The sequence below is a fragment of the Talpa occidentalis genome, unplaced genomic scaffold (assembly GCF_014898055.3).
Source record: "Talpa occidentalis isolate TD23 unplaced genomic scaffold, MPIMG_talOcc4v2.1 talOcc4.5, whole genome shotgun sequence".
Taxonomy (NCBI): domain Eukaryota; kingdom Metazoa; phylum Chordata; class Mammalia; order Eulipotyphla; family Talpidae; genus Talpa; species Talpa occidentalis.
Genome location: NW_023604861.1, coordinates 46,677,348 through 46,698,561, shown reverse-complemented (window position 1 = coordinate 46,698,561; position 21,214 = coordinate 46,677,348). Strand labels below are relative to the sequence as shown.

General features: G+C 39.9%; 1 protein-coding gene and 1 long non-coding RNA gene across 2 annotated transcripts in view; one reads left to right on the top strand and one right to left on the bottom strand.

The window, feature by feature from the left end:
* The window catches only part of PAN3 (poly(A) specific ribonuclease subunit PAN3), a 120,479-nt gene extending 109,991 nt beyond the window's left edge, over positions 1-10,488 (bottom strand). Inside the window, 2 exon segments of the mRNA XM_037527076.2 lie at positions 9,929-9,997; positions 10,000-10,488. Of these exon segments, the coding sequence (XP_037382973.1) occupies positions 9,929-9,997; positions 10,000-10,357 (427 nt within the window). The 5' untranslated portion in view covers positions 10,358-10,488.
* Positions 10,489-10,968: 480 nt separating this feature from the next.
* LOC129146895 (uncharacterized) lies at positions 10,969-20,583 on the top strand. Its single transcript, XR_008554252.1, has 3 exons — positions 10,969-11,629; positions 20,250-20,449; positions 20,545-20,583. It is a non-coding gene; the product is annotated as an uncharacterized LOC129146895 (long non-coding RNA).
* The last annotated feature ends 631 nt before the right edge of the window (positions 20,584-21,214 follow it).

The following is a 21,214-nucleotide window of genomic DNA, read 5'->3' as shown; positions in this document are numbered from 1 at the left end:
CATAGAGGTTGGACAACTTGGACCAACAGCTGTATAAGAGGGTTCCTTTTTCACTACATCCTCCCCAGCATGTGTTGTTCCTAGGTGTTTTGTTTTTTTTTTTTAAAAAAACCTTTCTCACAGGTGTTAGGTGATATCTCCTTGTGGTTTTGATTTGCATTTCCCTGAGATAATGTGAGGTAGAACATTTTTTCATATGACTGTTGGCCATTTGCATTTCTTCTTTGAAGGAGTGTCTTTTTAGCTCGTCTCCCATTTTTTGACTGGGTTGTTTGTTTTGGCAAGTTGTGTAAGCTTTTTGTAGATCTTCGACATTAGCCCCTAGATGTATGGTGTGCAAATATTTTCACCCATTCAGTAGGGTGTGTCTTCATTTTGCTCTATGGAAGCTTTTTAGTTTTATGTAGTCCCCTTGTTAAACCTCTACCTCATAAGATACTGTTTATATCATTCATTTGACTTGAAATTCTCTTTCTCTCTCACACACATACACACACACACACATACTCATTTGACCTATGTTTTACTGCTCATTTCAGCTATTTAAACCTTTAAATTCTTACTTGTTCTGAATTATATACACATTATCTTTAAACTGAGATTTGGAAGTACTCCCTTTTAGGGGGGTATTCCCTATGAGTTATATAAACACATACTTACAAATAAACCTTTTTAAGGTAGGTATTTTTATAAGTTGGTAAAATACACAATAGACTTTTATATACATTCTTTATAAAACCACCATTACAAATGGTATCATTCCCTCCATTTTTCTCACGAGGAACTTGCGTCTCAGAGACACTACATGACAGAGCAATGGATGAAGGACCAAGAAAAGGTTTCCTAGGCCCCATCAGAAGACCCTACATACCATCTTTTTCAGATTTTAAGCAAATATAACTGCTTCAGTCAGTTATCAACCATTGACTTTGAGAGTATATCTAATCCAAGTCTGTTTCCTCCTCTGTAAGAAGTGATTCCATCTACTTCCCACGGTTGTTAAAATAATTTAGTATACTGGCATACCTGGATGATATTAGATGCCTGATGGTTATTTCCTGTGGTTATCACTTGTACCCACTAATTAATTTATTTGTTAAAAGTTAGTTTGCTCTTTCTGATGAAACATTAATATGTTTTCTGCCCAGAATGCATTAGGGGAATTTGTTCATGTAGAATTTTTTGAATTTAATGTAAGTGATGACAAGGTAGGTTGTAACATTTTACACTTCTATAACAAAACCTACAGGAGTCTTCTAGGAGAAAAGACTTGAAGACAAAGCAGGCAGCTGGACAGGAACTATAGCTAGAAGTAAAATAATACCTGCCACCATGTATTGTTTTATACACATAATCTCAACACTCCTTTATGACATATATCAATAATGCCCATTTTAGAGACAGTATCAGAGATTTCTGAAACCAGAACAGTCTTACTTCAAAGTCTCAAAAAATCACTACATTACATTTCTCTCAGTCAATCCTAAACTCACTTCACATTTTAAAACTCCTTATTATTAAATGTGTCCAACCAGATGTATGACAAGTATTTTTAAGTTAAAAACTCATTTATCCTTAGCTCCTTTCTCTCTGTTACCTCCCAAAGTACTTATTTCGCCAAGTCCTTCAAATGTGTCCCCTGTATTTCACTTCTACTTGCCTAAGCTAAATGCATACCATTTCTTACTCCAACTACTTTAAGACTATCCCAAATGGTTTCCCTCTCTCCATTAGAAACAAACAAAAATCCTACCATGGTTATCTTTTCAAAACACAGGTCCTGTCATTTACTAAAGAGTGAGTCATATACATAAAATATGAGACCTCCAGAGAAGCATGGTAACATTTTTTACAAACTAAAAGCCTACCTGGCAAATTGACCCTTACCAAAGGCATCATACCAAAAGGGCAAAGGCAATGCCTATAACAAAACCAAGAAGTATCCTGAAATAGCAATCATAGATAAAGTGCTCAGTAAGTGCCTAGCAGAGATCCAATTCTTCCATACTGGAGTACATACAGTACACTGTTTGGATTTGAAAATGCTTTAGGCTATACATCATTACTTAGCACCTCAATCAGAAAGAAACTGCAATACAACAAGATTCTGGTACTTATCTGATTCTTAGAAGCACTGCAAGACAACAGACCTTCCAAGATCAACCATCTACAAACCTGGCCATAAACAACAAAATTGTACTCTCAGGTAAAGCTATTTAATACTTAGTCCATGTGATTACTTACTGAAAAATATCTTCTAACAAAAGGCAATTTTAGTTTGGGATCTATATCAAAATAAAAAAAAATTGCCAATAGAAAGTTGAAAACAATGTAATTCCTATTAACAGGGATGTCCCCCAATTAGCAGAATAACATATAGCAATTGGAACAAGTGAGAACTTTATGAACTGACAAGAAAAGAAGCTTAAGATCTTTTGCTAGATGGGGAAAGAAGTTACAAAACTGCATATATAATTTACTATTTTAAAAGATGTATAGAAAAAAAGCAATATAAGAAGAAAAGATGTAGGGAAATATATGTTTGAGTCCTTAATGGTAGTTATTTTTGTGGTGGCATTATGGTAGACATTCCAATCAAGAGTATGTTAGAATACTTCCAACTGCTCATTTACTAAGTGACTGGAAATCTAATAAGGGAAAGGAAATTTGTTTCTAAAACCAGTTTACAACTTGTGCAAAACATCAATTTAAAATCAACTAACCCATGGTTTTACTGAGAACTGAGAACACTGATCCCAGATTTCGAAGAAACTAATAACCAGCCAAAAACACGCATTTCTGATTCTTTGGTTAAATCTTTGAGCAAGCTAACATAGGGCTGGGTTTGGATTGTCTTTTTTGCTGTGTTGCATTAGTCATCTTTACTGATTTTTTGTTTGATTATGAAAGACTTGAAAAAGGAAAAACAATACAGAAATAAGGAAATCAAAGTCTATCATAATGCCACCAACTCTCCCTGCTCTGTCTGCAGTCTTCCCTATCTCAACTACTGCCAACCACATCCATACTTCCACTGACAGCATCTGCAAAATGCATCTGTGATCTAACCAGTTCTTCATATTTTCACTAACATATTGCTTAAACCACCAGCATCTCTCACTATATTATTGCAATAACTTTCAACTCTCCTGCCCTCCTTTGTGAAAGAACCCTTTTAAAACCTAAGTCAGAACATGTCAGTTCTCTGCTAAAAACCTCAACTTTTCATTCAAAATAAAAGGGTACTCTCCATTCTTCCTCACTCTACACCTATCTCACTGGCCTTCCAACATAACAAGCATTTCCTATCCCTAAAACCCTTGCTCTCCTTGACCTGAGACATTTTTTTCCCTCCCTGTAACTGGGTTGGCTTATTCTTCTTCCAGTCTGCACTCGTCTTATCTTCAAGGAGGTACACTCTGATCACCCTATTTAGTGCTGTTACAACCCTACTTCTACATTCCTATTGCTGCTGTCTTACTCTATTCTATTTTCTTTTTTTTCTTTTAGCACCTGCCTACCTCACATATATACTGTAAATAATGATTTACTGCCAACTGTAGTCCAACAGTATGTAAATATGTTTTATCACATTTCTATAGTTCAGCTTACTAAACTACCTTACAAAGAGAACATAAAGTAAGTTAATACAGAAAAGCCCTACTACAAATTTGAGTGTATCTGCAGGTGTGAACTATTTCCCTCCCCCCCCAAATTCACATATTAAACCTTAAGCCCTAATGTGAATTTATTTGGAAATAGGACCTTTAGTATATTAACTAAGATTAAACAAGAACTGATGGACGGGATCCTAATCCAATAGGGTTGGTGTCCATAGAAAAGGAAAAGATCAGAGCTCTTTGTCCCCCTTCCCTTTCTCTCCTTCCCACCTACCTCTTCTCTCCTCTCTGTCTCCCATTCCCATTCTCAATCCCCTTTTTCTCTTCTCTCTGCACAAGCAGGAAGAAAAGGTTCTAAGAGGAGAAAGCAGTCGTCCAGACCAGAATTGAATTGGCTGACAACTTGAAGTAGGTTCTGTAGCCTCCAGAACTGAGAGAATTAATTTTTGTGGTATTTTATTACCATAACCTGAGCTGATAACGTGTGTGAAGGAGAGTGGGATGCAGAGGTATGTGTATACATGTACAGGAAGACTACATAAACACATAAAAACTATTAATAAAATGAGATTGGTTTACTTTGACTTTATTCATACACTTTTCTTCAAATGGATTTTTTTATAAAATATGACTTATAATTTAAAAACAATATTAAAGAAATGAAATCAACTCTAAAATAGATAAATGAAAAACAAACATTCAAATCTGTCAATAAATGCTCCTTCCAATCCTAGCACAAATTTTTAAAATATATTTTAATAATATAAATGTTCACAGCTTTGTACACAAATACAAGATATGCCAATAGAAAAGCTAACTGAAAATGTTACTCCAAAATAAAAATGGATATAAATTTCCCAAATTAAAAAAAAGCAATAAAAACAAACTCTTGATACATACTGTAAGGGCAGGAATGGACACACTGCAGGTTTTCTATGATCCAGCAGACTGGGTAACGGAGGAGTCAGAGCACTCAGTGGTTTTTTGCAGGTCTTTTATTGGGATTTACCTGGTACACGGCAGGCACAGGTGCTGGGGGGCCGGGAAGCTGGCAGTCCTCCCAGCCCCCAGCAAATCCTCACTCTATCTGGGCTCTCCGGTGATCTCTGCTTTTGCTTCTCTCTCAGCTTCTCTTTCAGCTTCTGCTGCTGCTGGCGTCCCCGTGACGCCACCCTTAAAAGCATAGTCTCACCCCAAGTGAATCCTATCTACCTATGCCCACACCCTACTCCAGGTGCCCGCCATCAGGCATGCATTCAGGACCGCAAGGATCCATCATCTATCCTGATGGCAGGAGGGCAGAAAAGCCTGACATTTTTCTTTACCCTACACACACACAACTTAGTAGAATGTTGAGGGAATTACGCTGAGTGGGGGAAAAAAGTTAATACCTAAAGGTTATATATGTACTATATAATTCCATTTACAGAGCATTCTTGAAGTGACAATTATAGAAATGGAGAGGAAATTGCCAGGTGCTGAGAGGGAGGGTTACAAAAAGGTAACTTAAGGGTAAACTGCTCTATGTCTTGACTGTGTTGGTGAGTCCACAAACAAATTCCACAGAAGTAAATCCACAGATGAACACACAGAAATGTAAGACTGGGGAAATCTGAATATTAGTGAATTGTACCAAAGTTGGCTGTAATAGCCCACTAAAATTATGAAAACTGTTACCACTGGGGGAAACAGGGTTGATGGGTACACAGGTCCTGTAGCATTTCTTACAAGTGCATGTGATTACAATTACCTCACAATGCAAAGTTAATCACAAAAGTAGGAAAATATTTTGGTTTCGGCAATCATTTATGGTCTAACCAGGTCACGTCAAATGCATTTTCATGTAAAGAAATGTTTTAGTTGTCAACTAAATTTTACCTAAACTTACATTGGTACGTCTTTTAGTTTTACACATGAAATCTATCAAAACCTAAATTATCTTACACATGCTATTTGTATTCACCACTAGAACATATACCCATCTGTTTGTATTCCACACTACACTGAAAATTCATTAGAATTTTCTTTCATTCAGTGTTACATTCCTATCAACCTATATCAAAGTTTGACACTTTGAAAGCATAGTATTAAACAAGCTAAATGAATGGTATTATAAAGTCTTCATTATGCACTTTGTGTATTGTCCAAAATGTTCAAACCTGTTAGCAACAAACTTAAAGGTAAATTTCTAGTGCTAAATTTTCCTGTCAGCTGCTACAGGTTTGTGGGATAAAAAGTGTGATCCTGGCTTAACCGAAGACATTTCTGCACGTACACAATACATCCCAAAGTTAGTATATGAACTTCAAGTAATCCACGGTTCCCTTTCATGAACAGACAACCATACTTCAACAACCTGTAGCTATTTTACTTGCCCTGAAAGTATACTATCAAAAACTGGGGGAAGAAAGGAAATGTAAAGGTTTTAGATGTATTATTGATATTAAATAACAGCAACAATTAATACATAAACCTCAATATGTGCCAGGAAGAGCACTGTATCACATGTAATCCCAACTCTGAAATGAGTACAATTATAGTATCGATTTTTAAAATGAGAGCTGAGGCTTAATGGTTAAACATTTGCCCACCGTTACAAAGGTATTAAGAGAGCCAGGATTCCATCTTAGATAATTCCTATGCCTTCACTACCTACTAGAATTAGTAGAACTGACAAACATATTTTGGTAAAATAAATCTACCAGGTTCAAATAAAGTAAATATATAAAGTACAAATATTGGTATAATAGTTTAGTTGAAAAATTAAGTACCTTGAAGATTAACTCTAACGAGTTGAAACTATTAGAATTGCATTATTAAAATGTCAAGAATCAATAATTAAATTGAACACAAGTCAAACCACATTTAAGTCTTAGAGGATACCATGTCCAATGAAACAGGAAAATCAAAAACTTAAATGCTCTCAAAAAAATAAACTGTTACCTCCCAAAGATCTTGAATGTACTAACATGTTTATGTTTACTACCACACTGCCAAGTAAACAGAACTGCAGTAAGAAAATGTAATACTCTGTATACATAAAAACTAAGCAACAAATAAATGTGTGGTTCCTTTACAAGGTTGAATCACTGCAAGTGAGTGTACTAAGAAAAGAAAAAGCATTCCTGCTTCAGTTTTCCAATGCTTACAAAATAAGGATAAAATTTTCCTGCACTTACCTCCAAAGTCTTAACATGATCTGAAATATGTTTTTTCACAAATAATAAAAACTGTTAAAACAGACATATACCTAACAAAACAATTTGGCAAATCTGAAATATTAAAGCAAGAATCCAAAACTCCAATGCCTGAAGAAGCCAGGCATATAAAAGTCAGCCATCAGGGGAGTAAGGCAAAATGGAGTGTGCCCCATAAACAGTCCTAATTCCAATACTAAGAACTACCTTTCAAAGTCAGAATTCTGTCTTTCTATATTAAATCTTCTCATTTTTAATGCTGTCAGTTAACTCAATTATAACCCAAACACATGCAAATTTAAAGCACCAAATTATACTAGTTTTAGCCATCAAAATGACTAAGATTATAAAATGGCTAATAGCAAGTGTCAAAGAGAATATGGACCTACTGGAACTTTCATACACTGCTACATGGAACATAAATGTAACCCAACCACTTCAGAAAACAGTGTGACATCATCTACTAAAGCTGAACATACATCCTACTACGACCCTGCAATTTCAGCCCTACTGGAATCAGGAAACCTGTTCACCAAAAACCAAGGTCAAGAATGTGCAAAAAACAGTGCTCTGCTTAACAGACAAAAATAGGGAACATTCCATTGTCCACCAACAGTTAAAATACGAAAATAAAATGTGTTATACTATGTAACTTTATGCAGGAATGAGACTGCACAGAGTGATCCTACATAACATGAATATTTCTGACAAATGTAATGAAAGCAGCCCACAAAGGGCACATACTGTATCTGTTAATCCTGTGAAAATTTCAAGAACTTAAGATTTTTCACCTTTCACAAGTAATAAAAAATGTTAACACACACATATACATACAAACAAGATTTCATGGTGCGCAAACAAAATATTTCTGCAGGCAGATTCAGCTTATCAGAGCAAATCAGTTTATGACCTCTCAGGTAAAGACACACTACACATTCTTACATTTAATGAAGAGCATAAATAAATGCAAAATGAAACAGACTCAGTGATGCTATATGATGAGGTCAGAAACTAACAAAATTTAAATTTCTCCTAGTAGTAATTCCTCTTACATTGTGTTGTGTATTTTAATTATCTCTCATACACTTAACAATTCAAAAGATATCTCAAAAGATACAGGATAAGAGCACAGTACAAGGTAGGAAAAAAAGACTAAAAGTTAAACATGTGTAAAATTTCAAAGGAGCCATTACACATCACCAACACAACCCTGTCCCCCTGAGCAACTTTATTTGCTACTCACAGATAAGAAACAATTTTATCTCAGCTACAGGAGTCATAACCCAAGTATTACTGAGAGATACCAAGAAGCTTACAGCAGAAAAGAGGAGTCTCAGACTTCATCCTGCCAAGAAAAAGGAAGTCTACCAGCATCTAAATACATAAATCAGCTACTTATTCCAATAACTGTTAAATAACTAATACTAATTTTAAAATTACTTCTTAGCACTCATTGCCTGGCCTCTCAAGACTATATCCCAGCCAATTATTTTCCTTTTCTGAAATATGGAATGGTCCCCAGCTTTGGCCATTGCTAATATTAATCCTTAACTGAATGTGCTCACCTCCCATCTTCACTTATTTATATCATGCCCTAGCTTTAGTGTCTCCAAACTATTACTTACTGTGTTAATTAGAAAATTCTACAAAGAGCATAGATTAAATGCCAAAAATTTTTTAAATGTCTCTAAAGGTAACAAACCTGGTTCAGTTTCACTGCAAAGTGATCGAAGATTCCTCTTAAATTAATTTGACCTACAGCTCACAGATCTTGCAAAAGTTTACTTTAAAAATGAAAGTTACTGCTCAAAATTGATAAAATTACACCAATGAAGTAACCATTTTTTACATTTTGTTACTAATTAACAATTAGCATATCAACATTACCAAATGCATCTGCATTAAAGACGTCCATCACACCAAAAGAAAAACACAATCTTTTAAAAAACAAAAATCTCTGCGAGGACACTTAATAACCCTCATACAGGTAAAACCTCAAGTCAAGTTCAGTTTAAAAAAAAAAAAAAATGTTTTCGCGTTCAAGTTAAATTGCCCATCCAATTATTTTAGATCTAAAAACTAGAATTCACAATAAAGTAGGGCTTTCCATTTCGTTTAGAAATGCTCAATATACTCATAGCAATTTTTTTAAAGAAGTATCTGACATCTGCTCTTTTTCCTTAAGACTAACATTCTGTAAAACAGATTACACTTATTTTAATTGTAAACTCCACTTACTAACAACTAAAATGTTGCCAGTCACTAGATAACAACGAATGAAAAAGTAAAAAATAAATAAATAAAAACACCCCTGAGCTATCTGAAGTCAAGTGTTCAGTGCCATACAAATATTCGCTGCATGTGACACGAATTCAAAGCTCTAAGCTGAGAGTTGTAGAAGATACGGTCCGTACTAACTAGTAAACTTATTCTAGCTTTCAGGAGAACTATGCTGCAATGCAAGTCTGGTGAAGTTCCCACTCTAAACAGTAAGCACTAAACCGAAGCACACTCTAAACCGAAGCACACTCTAAAAGCTGCTGTCCGTTCGTTCACTAATAATCCTTAGAAAGCATTTCCTCCCTGGAAAACCTTGCTCCATAAATAAGCCTTACACAAACTTTTCCCGTTCTTTTCAACCTACTCCAGGAAGCCTTAAGCCCGCCCCCCACCTTCCGCCCCGACCCGCACACACCCACCGGGGAACCTCAACCTTCAGCAGACACCACTCCACACGGGCACGCAAGACACATGTGCCTGCAAAGCCAACCCCTTTCCACACCCCCCGGAAACTACACCCCTTTTCTCACACCTCGCACGCCTCGGCCCATCCCCCTTCCCCCCGCCCCCACCCACATCACCCCAGTGCACCCACCCACGTTCCCGGGAACCCAGCCTCCCTCCACTCCCCGGCTCGCGGAAGGCTGTGGGGAGGGAAACAGGAAGGAGGAAGGAGGGCTCAGGCCGGGCCTAGGCCTCTCAGACCGCCCGGGGAGGCCGAGGGGGGGACCCGCGGGCCAGGATCGGCCGCAGGGCCTCATCCGGCCCCCAGGCCTCGCCGCCGCCGCCGCCCGGGGCCGGGGCCACCCTCCCGGCGCGACCCGCACTTACTCGCCAGCCGCGGTCCATCGAGTATCCCGCTGCCGCCGCCTCCGCCGGCTGCGGCTCCGGCCCCGGGGCCCCCAAATCCGACTTCTTGGGCCCCGGGGGCGGCCCGGCGCCCCCGCCCGGCACTGCTCCCGGCGGAAAGCCGGCCCCCGGCGCGCCCGCCAAAGCCAGGGGGACGCTGTTGCTATGGAGGCCGAGGCCCGGGGCCGCGCCGGCGGCCGGGTCCTCATGCAGAAATTGACACTCCTCCCCGTAGAAGCACGTCTTGTCCTTCGCGTAGTAGCGGCAGTACTTGAGCTTCACTCCCGCCGCCGCCCCGCCGGGGACGCCCCCGACCCCCGCCGGGGCCACGACCGCCACTGCCGCCGCCAGCGCGGAGGAGGACGGGGAGGCGGCGGCCGAGGGGGGCGGGAGGCCGCCGCCACTGTTCATGGCAACGCTGCAGCCTCGTCTTCCTCTGCCGCCCGAGGAGCCGCCGCGGCCGCCGCCACCATAAACAGGGGAGGGGAGGGAGACGCTGCCGGTGCCGGATAAAAGCCGGGGCGGGTGGGTCTGTCCCGCTGCGGGAGCCGGAGCCGCCCGGGAGGGGGAGGGGAGAGGGGAGGGAGGAGGGGCCGGAGGGAGGGGAGGGGAGGGGGAGAGTTGGGATTCTCTCACTCACTCGCTCGTTCTCTTTTCTTAAAGGGGCCGCGCGGGACGACTAGGTGGGCGCGCGGGCCCAGACGGGGACTTCGAGGGCGCGGGCAAGGGGGGCGGGGAGCGGTGGCGGCGAGCGGGTGGAGAGGGCGGAGGGGCCGGTTTATTTTTAAATTCTGCCTCCACTCGCTCTCTCGCGCTCTGGTTCCTCCGACTTGTTTATTCCATTTTCCTCTTCCTGAGACGGCCGTCGCCTCTGCGCGTGCGCGCCGAGGCGCGGTGGCTTGTGGGTAGCCGGAGCGCGAGGGGAAGCCCAGCCTGGCGTCGGGCCCCCGGGGCATCCGCGAGCTGGTGGAGGTTGGCAGGCCCGTCTGCGGCGGCGTTCCCTGAGTGTGACCCGGGTGAAGTGCTCACGAGACGAGATAACTACCTTTCCTTTCTGTAGATCTTCTTAGACAGCCGGCCGTCATTTTTCTCATTGAAAATCCAGAATGTAAACGGTCGTTTTAAGGGACCGCACCTGGGTACTGGCCCCAAGTTTTTGCTCTTCTTGACTAGTTTCCTCTGGTCGCCACACCTCCTCTCCCTCTCTTATTCCACCTTCTCTTTTTCCTTCCCTTTGAAGGCGATGAGAGCTACAGGACTGATTACTTTAACTTCTGGGCCCTTTGTCAAAATGTTGAACCAAAAGCTGATGTAGACAAAACCCCCGCTCAGTGCAGCACCTCTTTTCTGGCCATACTGTTGAAAGCCTTCAGTGAATTTTGAAAAATTAGATGCCCTCTGGGGCTTCCGCAACACCGGTTGATTTCATTTATAAAGGTGTCTGGTTGCTAACCAACCTAGTCTTGATTTGAATTCATTTTTAAAAAGTTTTTCCTGGGCGATCCATGATGTATATGAGAATGTTTTTCTGGATTTTTAAAGAATTGCTGTGAAAAGAAAATTTTAACTTTTTAGTTTTTCTCAGTAAAATGTTGTTTTCAAAAGGCACTATCTCATTCGAAAGGGGGCATGTTTGCTGGAGGTATTTAAGGAATTGTGACAAACTGTCACAGAAGAACAGATGTAAGTAAATGTACAACTCTATGAAATGGGGGGAGGAAGTGGATTCCGTAGAGCACAGACTGGTAAAGCCTGGTGATGTTCCTTAGCTGAATTCTAAAATAATACCATTGTTTTATGTTTTCATGTTCAAAAATATTTTCAAATATTTTTTCAACGGATATTAATACCCTTTAGGGGTAACAAGGAACTCTGCTTGGAACTGGGAAGACAAGTGAATAAAATGCCCTTTTGTCTAAGTTCAAGTGGCTTCCTTATACTCTAGATGGGGTAAAATAAAGTGCACAGTGATATAAAGCAGTATCAGGTGCTAACTTTGTCACATTGGCTAGTAGAGGATAGTAAACATGTTAGACTTCTGAAGAAAGTTGTGATACCTCCGGAGCAGAAATTGAGAACATCTGCTTTGAATTCAGAGAGATCTGAGTTTGTATCCCAGTGGCTCTACTTAGTAGCAGTGTTACTCTGGCTAACTTGCTTCACTTCTCTGTGCCTTATCTGTAAAACACAAAAATAGTGCCTGCTTCATAAAGTATTAAGTAATGGTGTATATAAAGTGACCCATGCTTAGTAAGAATTCACAGTTTAGCTATCACTATTGGTAGTGCCTCTGCTAAGTCAGTTTACAAAAGTGCAAGAAAAGCATTCCAGGCAAAGCAGACACCTTGTGCAGAAAGCCTTGATTGAGGTTAAAGAGTCTAGATTGTTAGAGGGAATGGTAATCGTAGAGAATTAAGCAGAGACTTTATCACAAACTCCAAGTAAAACCATATTGAAGGATTAGTAGTTTTCCTGAAAAAGCTATTACAGGGTTTGGACCTCCCTGGTGGCACAAGGAGTTAAGGCACAACCTATGAAGTTATCCACAGCCACTGCAGCATGAGTTCGATCCCCTGCCAGGGAGCTACCCACATGGCACAGCAGACCTCTCCTGACTCGCCCGCTGCTCCCCTCAGCAGTGTATTTCAGTCAATCTGCCTGTTCTGCTCCCCACTCTGACTCTGATGAATCTTCTCACCACCACCCCACACCTCTGTCCTGTACCCCAGTCCTTGTATGCATAAATAAATAAAAATCTTTAAAAAGAAAAAAAAAAGAAAACCCCCATTTCCCATTGGTTTCTCTCTTTTGCCTTAACTTCTCACAGGCAGTTTTTTAATCACCCATCCATAACCGGTCTCTTCATCTCTTATTCATCCCTTTTGCCCATGCTTTGTTAAATTATGTTCTGCCAGAGCTATCGCTAATATTCATCAACAAATTTATTACATATTTTTCAGCTGTATTATGTTTTCTTTGTAATATTCACCAGTATTAATCATTTTCATAGCACTCTTCACCCTTCCTTCCAGTCACACCTTTCTCTTGTTTTACCTCTTGCCTTTTTAGCCCCTTGTAGTGTTTCCTCTTCCTCTGCCATCCAATGCTGCCTGCTTGGTATTCCTTGCAGAAATATTTTGTGAAATACATTTCAATTAAATTATTATAATTCAATGCAATTCGCATGATAACTTCTGAACTTTAAGCTTGTGTTGTAAATAGTAAATGTAATGTTAATGAGACAAAAAAGATACGTGGATTTTAAATTAAAATAACTAGTTTTGAAACCTGGTTTGTATTACATTACACTCATGTGACTTTTAATGTCTCATACTTCCTTAGCTTCGGTTTCTTCATTTTAAAAATGGAAGTAATGGGGCCTCCCTGGTGGCGAAAGGGGTTAAGCACCGCACTATGAAGCAATTCACAGCCTCTGCAGCATGAGTTCGATCCCCGGGCAGCCAGGGAGCTACCCACATGGCGCAGCAGACCTCTTCTGCCTCACTCGCTGCTCCCCTCAGCAATGTATTGCAGTCAGTCTGCTTGTTCTGTTTCCCACTCTGTCTCTGGTGAATCCTCTCACCCCCCGCATCTCTTGCCTGTACCCCAGCTCTTGTATGCATAAATTTTTAAAAAATGAAAGTAATGCTTACTTCAATGACTCTCTCTTGAAGATTGAGTGATATGAGAACATGAAGAAAATAATCTCACTACCACTAAGTGACATTTTTATTTGCAAAATAATTTTATTTTAAGATTTATTTTTATTTATTTATACAAGCAGTGGGTACAATCAGAAGTGCGGGAGAGAATTCACCAGAGCCAGAATGGGGAGCAGAGCAGGCAGAAGGACCAAAGTACATTGCTGAGGGAAGCTGCGGGCGGCAGGAAAGGTCTGCGGGCCAGGTGGGACCCTCTTCTGGGGACGGGGAGCAGCCAGGGATGGAACCGGCGCTGCAGAGGCTGCGGACAGCTTCGCAACCCAGTGCTCAACCGCTGCGCCACCGGGGAGGCCCTATTTGCAAAATAATTTTAACAATCTTTCTGTTAGAAGGCATTATTCTACTCTGGCAATTTTATATTTTATTACCATTAATATTCTTTAGCACTATCTCATGTATCCTTCTACTTATATGATGATAAGGTCAACTACTGTAATGATGTCTCAAAAAAGCAGCCAGGCATGCTTTTCATTTCTCAGCAATCCTGTGAAACTGTTGAGAGGAGGTATTATTTTTTTTTTTTAAGATTTATTTATTTATTTTTACAAGCACTGGGCACAGTCAGCAGCGCGGGAGGGTGAGAGAATTCACCAGAGCCAGAGTGGGGAGCAGAGCAGGCAGGACCGAAGTACACTGCTGAGGGGAGCAGCGGGTGGCAGGGGAGGACTGCGCACCATGTGGGACACTCCTCCCGTGGCAGCGGAGCAGCCGGGGATCGAACCAGCGCTGCAGAGGCTGCGGGCAGCCTCGCAACCCAGAGCTCAACTGCTGCGCCACCGTGGAGGCCTGAGATGAGGTATTATTTTAACATTGGGAATCTGAAACTTTAAAAGATAATGTAGGGGTCTATGACTTGTCCCAAAATAAGTAAACGTAAGCTTTTTTTAACTCCGATGTTCTATGATCTTTCTCTTAAATTACAGACATCTCATTAGGATTTGTGTCATTCAGGATTTTCCTCCTGTTGCCTTCAACCCACTCAGGATGAAATATATTCTCTCTTCATTATTCACTGAAATCCATCAAATCCATAATTCAGCCTCTTAGATTCTCAGTTAAAATCTCTCTCAATGGGGCTTCCCTGGTGGTGCATGTGGTTAAGTTTCAGCACTGTAATGCTACCAACAGCCACTGCAACATGAGTTCTATCCCTTGCCAGGGAGCTAACCCACTTAGTGCAGCAGACCTCTCCTGTCTCGCCCGCTGCTCCCCTCAGCATTGTATTTCAGTGTATCTGCCTGTTCTGCTCCCCACTCGGTCTCTGGTGGGTCCTCTCACCCCCACGCCTCTGGCCTGTACCCCAGTTCTTGCATGCATAAATAAATAAATCTTTAAAAAAAAAAAAGTCAACACCTTGAATCTTGACGCTCAGATCTAGGACAAGAGGTTGTATTGCAATATGAATGTGCAGTATCTTGGTGTAGTGTAGGAGAAACAACATTAGAAACATTCAAGTCTAGTAGGTAAAAAAAAATTCTTCCAATCATCAAATATCTGAAATTGTAAACTGGAGACTTTGGTTCTCATCAGCACCTAGTGAAAATGGAAGTCCTCTCCTGTTAGGAATACGTTCAGTAATACAATCTATGTAATTATAAAAGTCATTCACTTTAATTGGGAATGCTAAAAAATAGAATTAATCAGATACCTCTGTATATAGGGCTAAGCTTATATTTCAAGCAGCAGGCATGACTTTGTGTGAAGTCATATGTTTTATGCCTCTATGATAGGACTTTCTTAGCTTATATAACACATTTGTCCTAACAATTCCCGGTGGTTCAAAACAAGATGGCATGTAAAACTGGCACTGAGGCAGTGAAATGGCCCTGAAATATTACTGCTCAATAAACTGAGATTTCTCCAAATTTAATGGTAGTTCTCAAAATTGATAAGGCATAATAGGTCATGAGTTGTGATGTAGAAATTTTAAATTACTGATTGTAACAAATTTTGGTAAACCATGCTTCATAAAAAAATTCAATTGGGCCTCCCCGGTGGCGCTCACCGTTGAGCGCTGGGTTGTGAAGCTGCTTGCAGCCTCTACAGCACCGGTTTGTTCCCCAGCCGCAGCAGGGTGAGGGTCCCACATGGTGCACGGACCTCTCCTGCCACCTGCTGCTCCTCTCAGCAGTGTACTTCGTCAGTCTGCCTGTTCTGCTCTCTGCTCTGGCTCTGGTGAATTCTCTCGCCCTCCCGCACTTCTGACTGTACCCAGTGCTTGTATAAATAAATAAATAAATAAATAAATATTTTTTTAAAAAAAGACTTAAAAAATAAAATGAAATATTTATTCATATACACAAGAACTGGGGTACAGGCCAGATGTGCAGGAGGGTGAGAGGATTCACCAGAGATAGAGCAGAGACCAGAACAGGCAGACCGACCAAAATACACTGCTGAGGGGAGCAGCAGGCCAGACAGGAGAGGTCTGCCACGCCATGTGGGTATCACCCCAGCCTAATGGGATTGAACCATGCTGCGAAGGCTTCTCAGCGCTGCGCTCAACCATCTGCGCCACCGGGGAGGCCCGACTTCCTTTTTTTAAAAAAAGATTTATTTATCTATGCATATAAGAACTCGGGTGTGGGCCAGAAGTGCAGGGGGGGTGAGAGGATTCACCAGAGATAAAATGGGGAACAGAACAGGTACATTGACTGAAATATGCTACTGAGGGAGCAGCAGGCAAGACAGCAGAGGTCTTCTCCAAGTAGGTCAACTCCCTAGCCAGGGATCCATCTCTTATACAGTGACTGGCGATAGATAGCTTGATAGCGCTGTGTCTTTAACCCTTGCGCCACCAAGGAGGCCCTAGTATATGATTTTCTAAAAGCAATCAAAAAGTATGCAGCCAGAAAAGATAGGAAAAAAGTAATATATAGATGTCAGGCCATTTAATTTAAAATCCAAAATTACTGGTCTTGGTTTTGTGACATCTCTGGTATATGTAAGTTTTTGGATATATGTAATTTGCTGTCTTATCATTTAGAATTTTTGTTTTGTACTCTTTTGAAGAGCTTTTGTTTATTTGGACATGCATTTTAAAAAATTATATGCACTTGGCATACATAAAAATGAAAATATTAAAATTAACTGGTTAATTTTCCCTAACTTTCTTTACTTTTGGAACTTCTGGGTTCTTCTTACTCAGCTGTCAATTCCATGGTTTTATCACATAGCCCAATTCAAAATAAATACTTTTTTCCTCATTTTATATCAATAAATGGTAAGGGAAGAAATACCCCAGCACCTTTAGTTTAGAACTCACTTAAATGCCATCGATAGGCTGGTGACTCCCAAATTTGTATTCCAAGCTGACTTCTCTTCTGACCTCCTGACTTGTATGTCAAAAGCCTTGCTTCACACTGGAATTTTCATAAATATTTCAACCGTACCATGTTTAAAACTTCACTCTAACTCCTTCCCCAAGCTTCTTCCTGTGCCACTTTCCTTCCCGTCTTTGTAAAGGGTATTACCAAACTCCCAGTTACTTGTGGAAGAAACCTGAGGGTCATTCACAGCACCCCTCTACCCAATTCCCTTAACCCTACCTTCAAAATATATCCGCTTTCTTCTCTGCCCCTCCACTGCCTTGATCCTTGTTCATATATTACCATCACCTCTCTTATAGACAAGAGTATTAGCTGCCTACCTTGTTTCATGCAATCCATTCTCCAAAGAGCTAGCAATCAACATTTCCCCCCATTTACTCACTATATCACTGATTTATTACAAAGGATACAAATCAGTAGCCAGATGGAAGCAATATGAGACAAGATGGGGACAAAAGTTTCCACACCCTCTCCAAGGGCACCATTCTCCCAAAATTTCCATAAGCTCATTAACCTGAAAGCTCTCAATATTTATTTATTTATTTTTAAAGATTTATTTATTTATGCATACAAGAACTGGGGTATAGGCCGGAGGTGTGGGGGGGGAGGTAAGAGGATTCACCAGAGATAGTGGGGAACAGAAAGGGCAGATCTACATAAATACACTGCTGATGGGAGCAGTGGGCGAGGCAGGGGAGGTCTGCTGCACCAGGTGGGTTGCTCCCCAGCTGGCTGGAGATCAAACTTGTGATGCAGTGGCTGGTGATAGCTTAAGAGTGCTGACTTTAAATCTTGCACCACCAGGGTGGCCCTTCTCAATATTTAAAACAAAAATTGTCAAAGAGTACAAATTTGCAGTTACAAGAAAAATAACTCCCGGAGATCTAACATTAAATTTGGGGACTATAGTTAACAATATTATATTGTTATATATTTGAAAGTTGCTAAGAGTAGATCTTAAACTTTCTCACAACACACACACACACTCTTTGTAATTCTTTGACCTGATACATGTGCCAGTAATAAGCTGCACTATATACTGTATTGAACCCTCACATTGTATACCTTAAATATACACAATTATATTTAAAGTATATGTAGATATGTCAATTATACCTCAGTTTAGCTGGGGGAAAATAAATTTTAAACATTAAAAATGCAAGGCTTAAATCCCATTCTAGCCCACCTCCATTAGAACCTTCATTTCCCACTGAACTCAATATAATTCCAACTCCTTGGCAGCACCTCCCAAACCTTGCACCATATGATGTATCTTTACAGTTCATCTCCTGTTAATGCAGCCCCTCCAGCCTTACTTTTGTTCCTTGACAACACACCAAACTCTTCCTGCTTCACCATTGCCTCTTTCTGGAATGCAGACCCCCATCTCTACCTCAACACACACACACACACACACACACACACACACACACACACACACACACACACACACACACACCTAACTTGTACAAATCCTTCTATAGGTCTCAGTTTAAATCTTAGAGAGGTCTTCCCCTCCCATCCAATTTAAATTAGGTCTCCTTTGTATAATCTCTATCACCCTGCACTTCCCTGCTTTAGCCTATATCATAATTTGTAATCATAAATTATTTAATGTTTGTCAATCTCATTGGGTCCTAACCTCCAAGAGGGCAAAGGCTGTATCTACTCAGCTCAGCACTTAGAAACTTTCAATAAATATTTTTTGAATGGTTGGGTAAACAATGTAATACCTAATTAACACTAGAACAAGACTTCTAAAATTGTGGTACAGGGTTAGGAGAAAATAATATCTGCTCCTTCTATTATCTTTTGGTATGGTTTTCATGTCAATGTTTTGTGAGGCATCTCAGATTAAAAATAATGACTATCAGTTGAAATGTAGACGTTTTAGAGTTTAAACATTTTTAGCACTGGCAGTACCCTACCTAGAGAAGCTGTGGTCTACCAAGATATAATTTGTGAATAACATAGTCAGGACAGGACCCCAGATCTTCTAATACTTGCCTTGTCTGTGGTTTTTTCCATAAGGAAAAAAACAATGAGCTTTGGGAACGGGGAGCATGAGCATGAAGTTGTAAATGCTAAACTAATAAAAATATTTTAGCATTTTTACGTTTTTGCCCCTAAAATATTTCAAACTGTTTTCAAGTCAAGTCTGTTTAGTAAGGGCCTCCCCAGTGGCCAGCGGTTGAACGCTGGGTTGTGAAGCTGCCCGCAGCCTCTGAAGCGCCGGTTCGATCCCCGGCTGCTCCCCAGCCACCAGAGGAGGGTCCCACATGGCGCGCAGACCTCTCCTGCCGCCCGCTGCTCCCCTCAGCAGTGTACTTCAGTCCTTCTGCCTGCTCTGCTCCCCGCTCTGGCTCTGGTGAATTCTCTCACCCTCCTGCGCTTCTGACTGTACCCAGTGCTTGTATGTATAAATAAATAAATAAATCTTAAAATTTAAAAAAAAGTCTGTTTAGTAATCATTGACTTTTCAAAAAAAAAGCAATTTTCAGGTATTATTCTATAATTGAGCATTTTGGTATTTTAAAACTACTTATAAGGATATATAATATCTTCATTCATATAACGAATTCAAAAATAAATTCAAAGATTGGTGTGTGGATTGGATTATTATGTTCCATCAAATATAAGGTGCTACTGATTGTAAGATATACTTCATGTAATACTGAGTAAAATGTCTTATTTAGAATTTTTATTTTATACTCTTTTGAAGAGCTTTTGTTTATCTATACATGCATTTAAAAAAATTATATGCACTTGGCATACGTAAAAATGAAAATATAATTAAAATTAACTTAATTTTCCCTAACTTCCTTTACTTTTGAACTTACTTTTGGGTTCTTCTTACTCAGCTGTCAATTCCATGGTTTTATCACATAGCACTTCTTTTTTAAAAACACTGGGAATTTAGATTTTTGAAAGAACTTTTTCTCTGTTTATTTAATTCAAACCACCAACTAATAAATCAATAAATACTTTCCTCTTAAAGTAATAACTTACATTTTGGAGACTGAGACAACTGACCCAAGCCAAACAAAATTGAAAAATCAAAGATGAAAACTGTATAATTATCAGGTGAATGACTAGACTAGTGGATGGGAGTTCCTATCATTAAAAGGGGAAAAGTTTAGAGCTAGCATTGAGTCTATGGGGCTGTGTGTGTGTATGCATATATATATATATATATATATATACCCTCAAATTTCATGGCCAACTTATCTCTAATTTTTTTTTTATTTATAGCAAAGAAAAAGAGGAGGAAAAAAGAAAGGGAAGGAAGGAAGGAAGGAAAAAGGAAGAAAAGTTTGAAGATCCACTACATTTTCTAAGCCTTAAACCTCTGCCTTGATTTGGAAACTAAGCCTATTAATACTTGCACAGTCTCCTTCTCATATGACCAAAAGAACAAAAATAACTTTAGCTTTAGGAAAGTAATTTAAGTGGTAAGACGAATATTCTGAACTTCCGTATTCTAAGTAACTCTATTAAATATCCTGAGACAGCATGTGTTTACTATCAATCTTTGCTGTCTTTCCAGATGAATACTACACCCCAATCCAAAATTTGAACTTCTTATGTATTGCCCTGGAACCATGGAGGATTGACGGTGTGTATAGGGGGGAAAAAATCCATGTGTTATAGAAATATGCAAAATTAATACAGCATAATTTTTTGATGTGAAGTTAATATTGGTTGAAATGTTTCTGAAAATCTCCCCTCCTAAAATAATTTTTTTTTCATTCATGATTTATTAGTAGTTGACTTTAAGCCTATATTTATTAGAGAAAACATTTAAATACTCAAGTTATCATATGAATCAAAAATAAGAATAAGTGGTTGTCATCAAAGAATTCAAGATTTCCGGTAGGATTCCCTGATGACTCAAAGTTCAAATTCCACTGTGTAGCGTATGCTAGCATTCTTCAGGGTAATAATATAAGTAAAAATCACATAATATTGAATATAATTTGGTTGTTACTAACTGGCAATTATTACTACAATTTCTTCTCTGGGAGAAATTTCAGGCAGCCTTTGGTTTAATTTATGGCAAATTTAATTGATGAAATAATGTTAGGAAATTAATCCGTCTGGTAACCATTTATTGAGTGCCTGCTAGGTTCTAGAGCCAGCAGTCACATATGACTGTCAAACGTTTGAAGGATGGCTCAAAGGTAGTTCAGTTGAGGTACTAAACTTTGAAATGTATC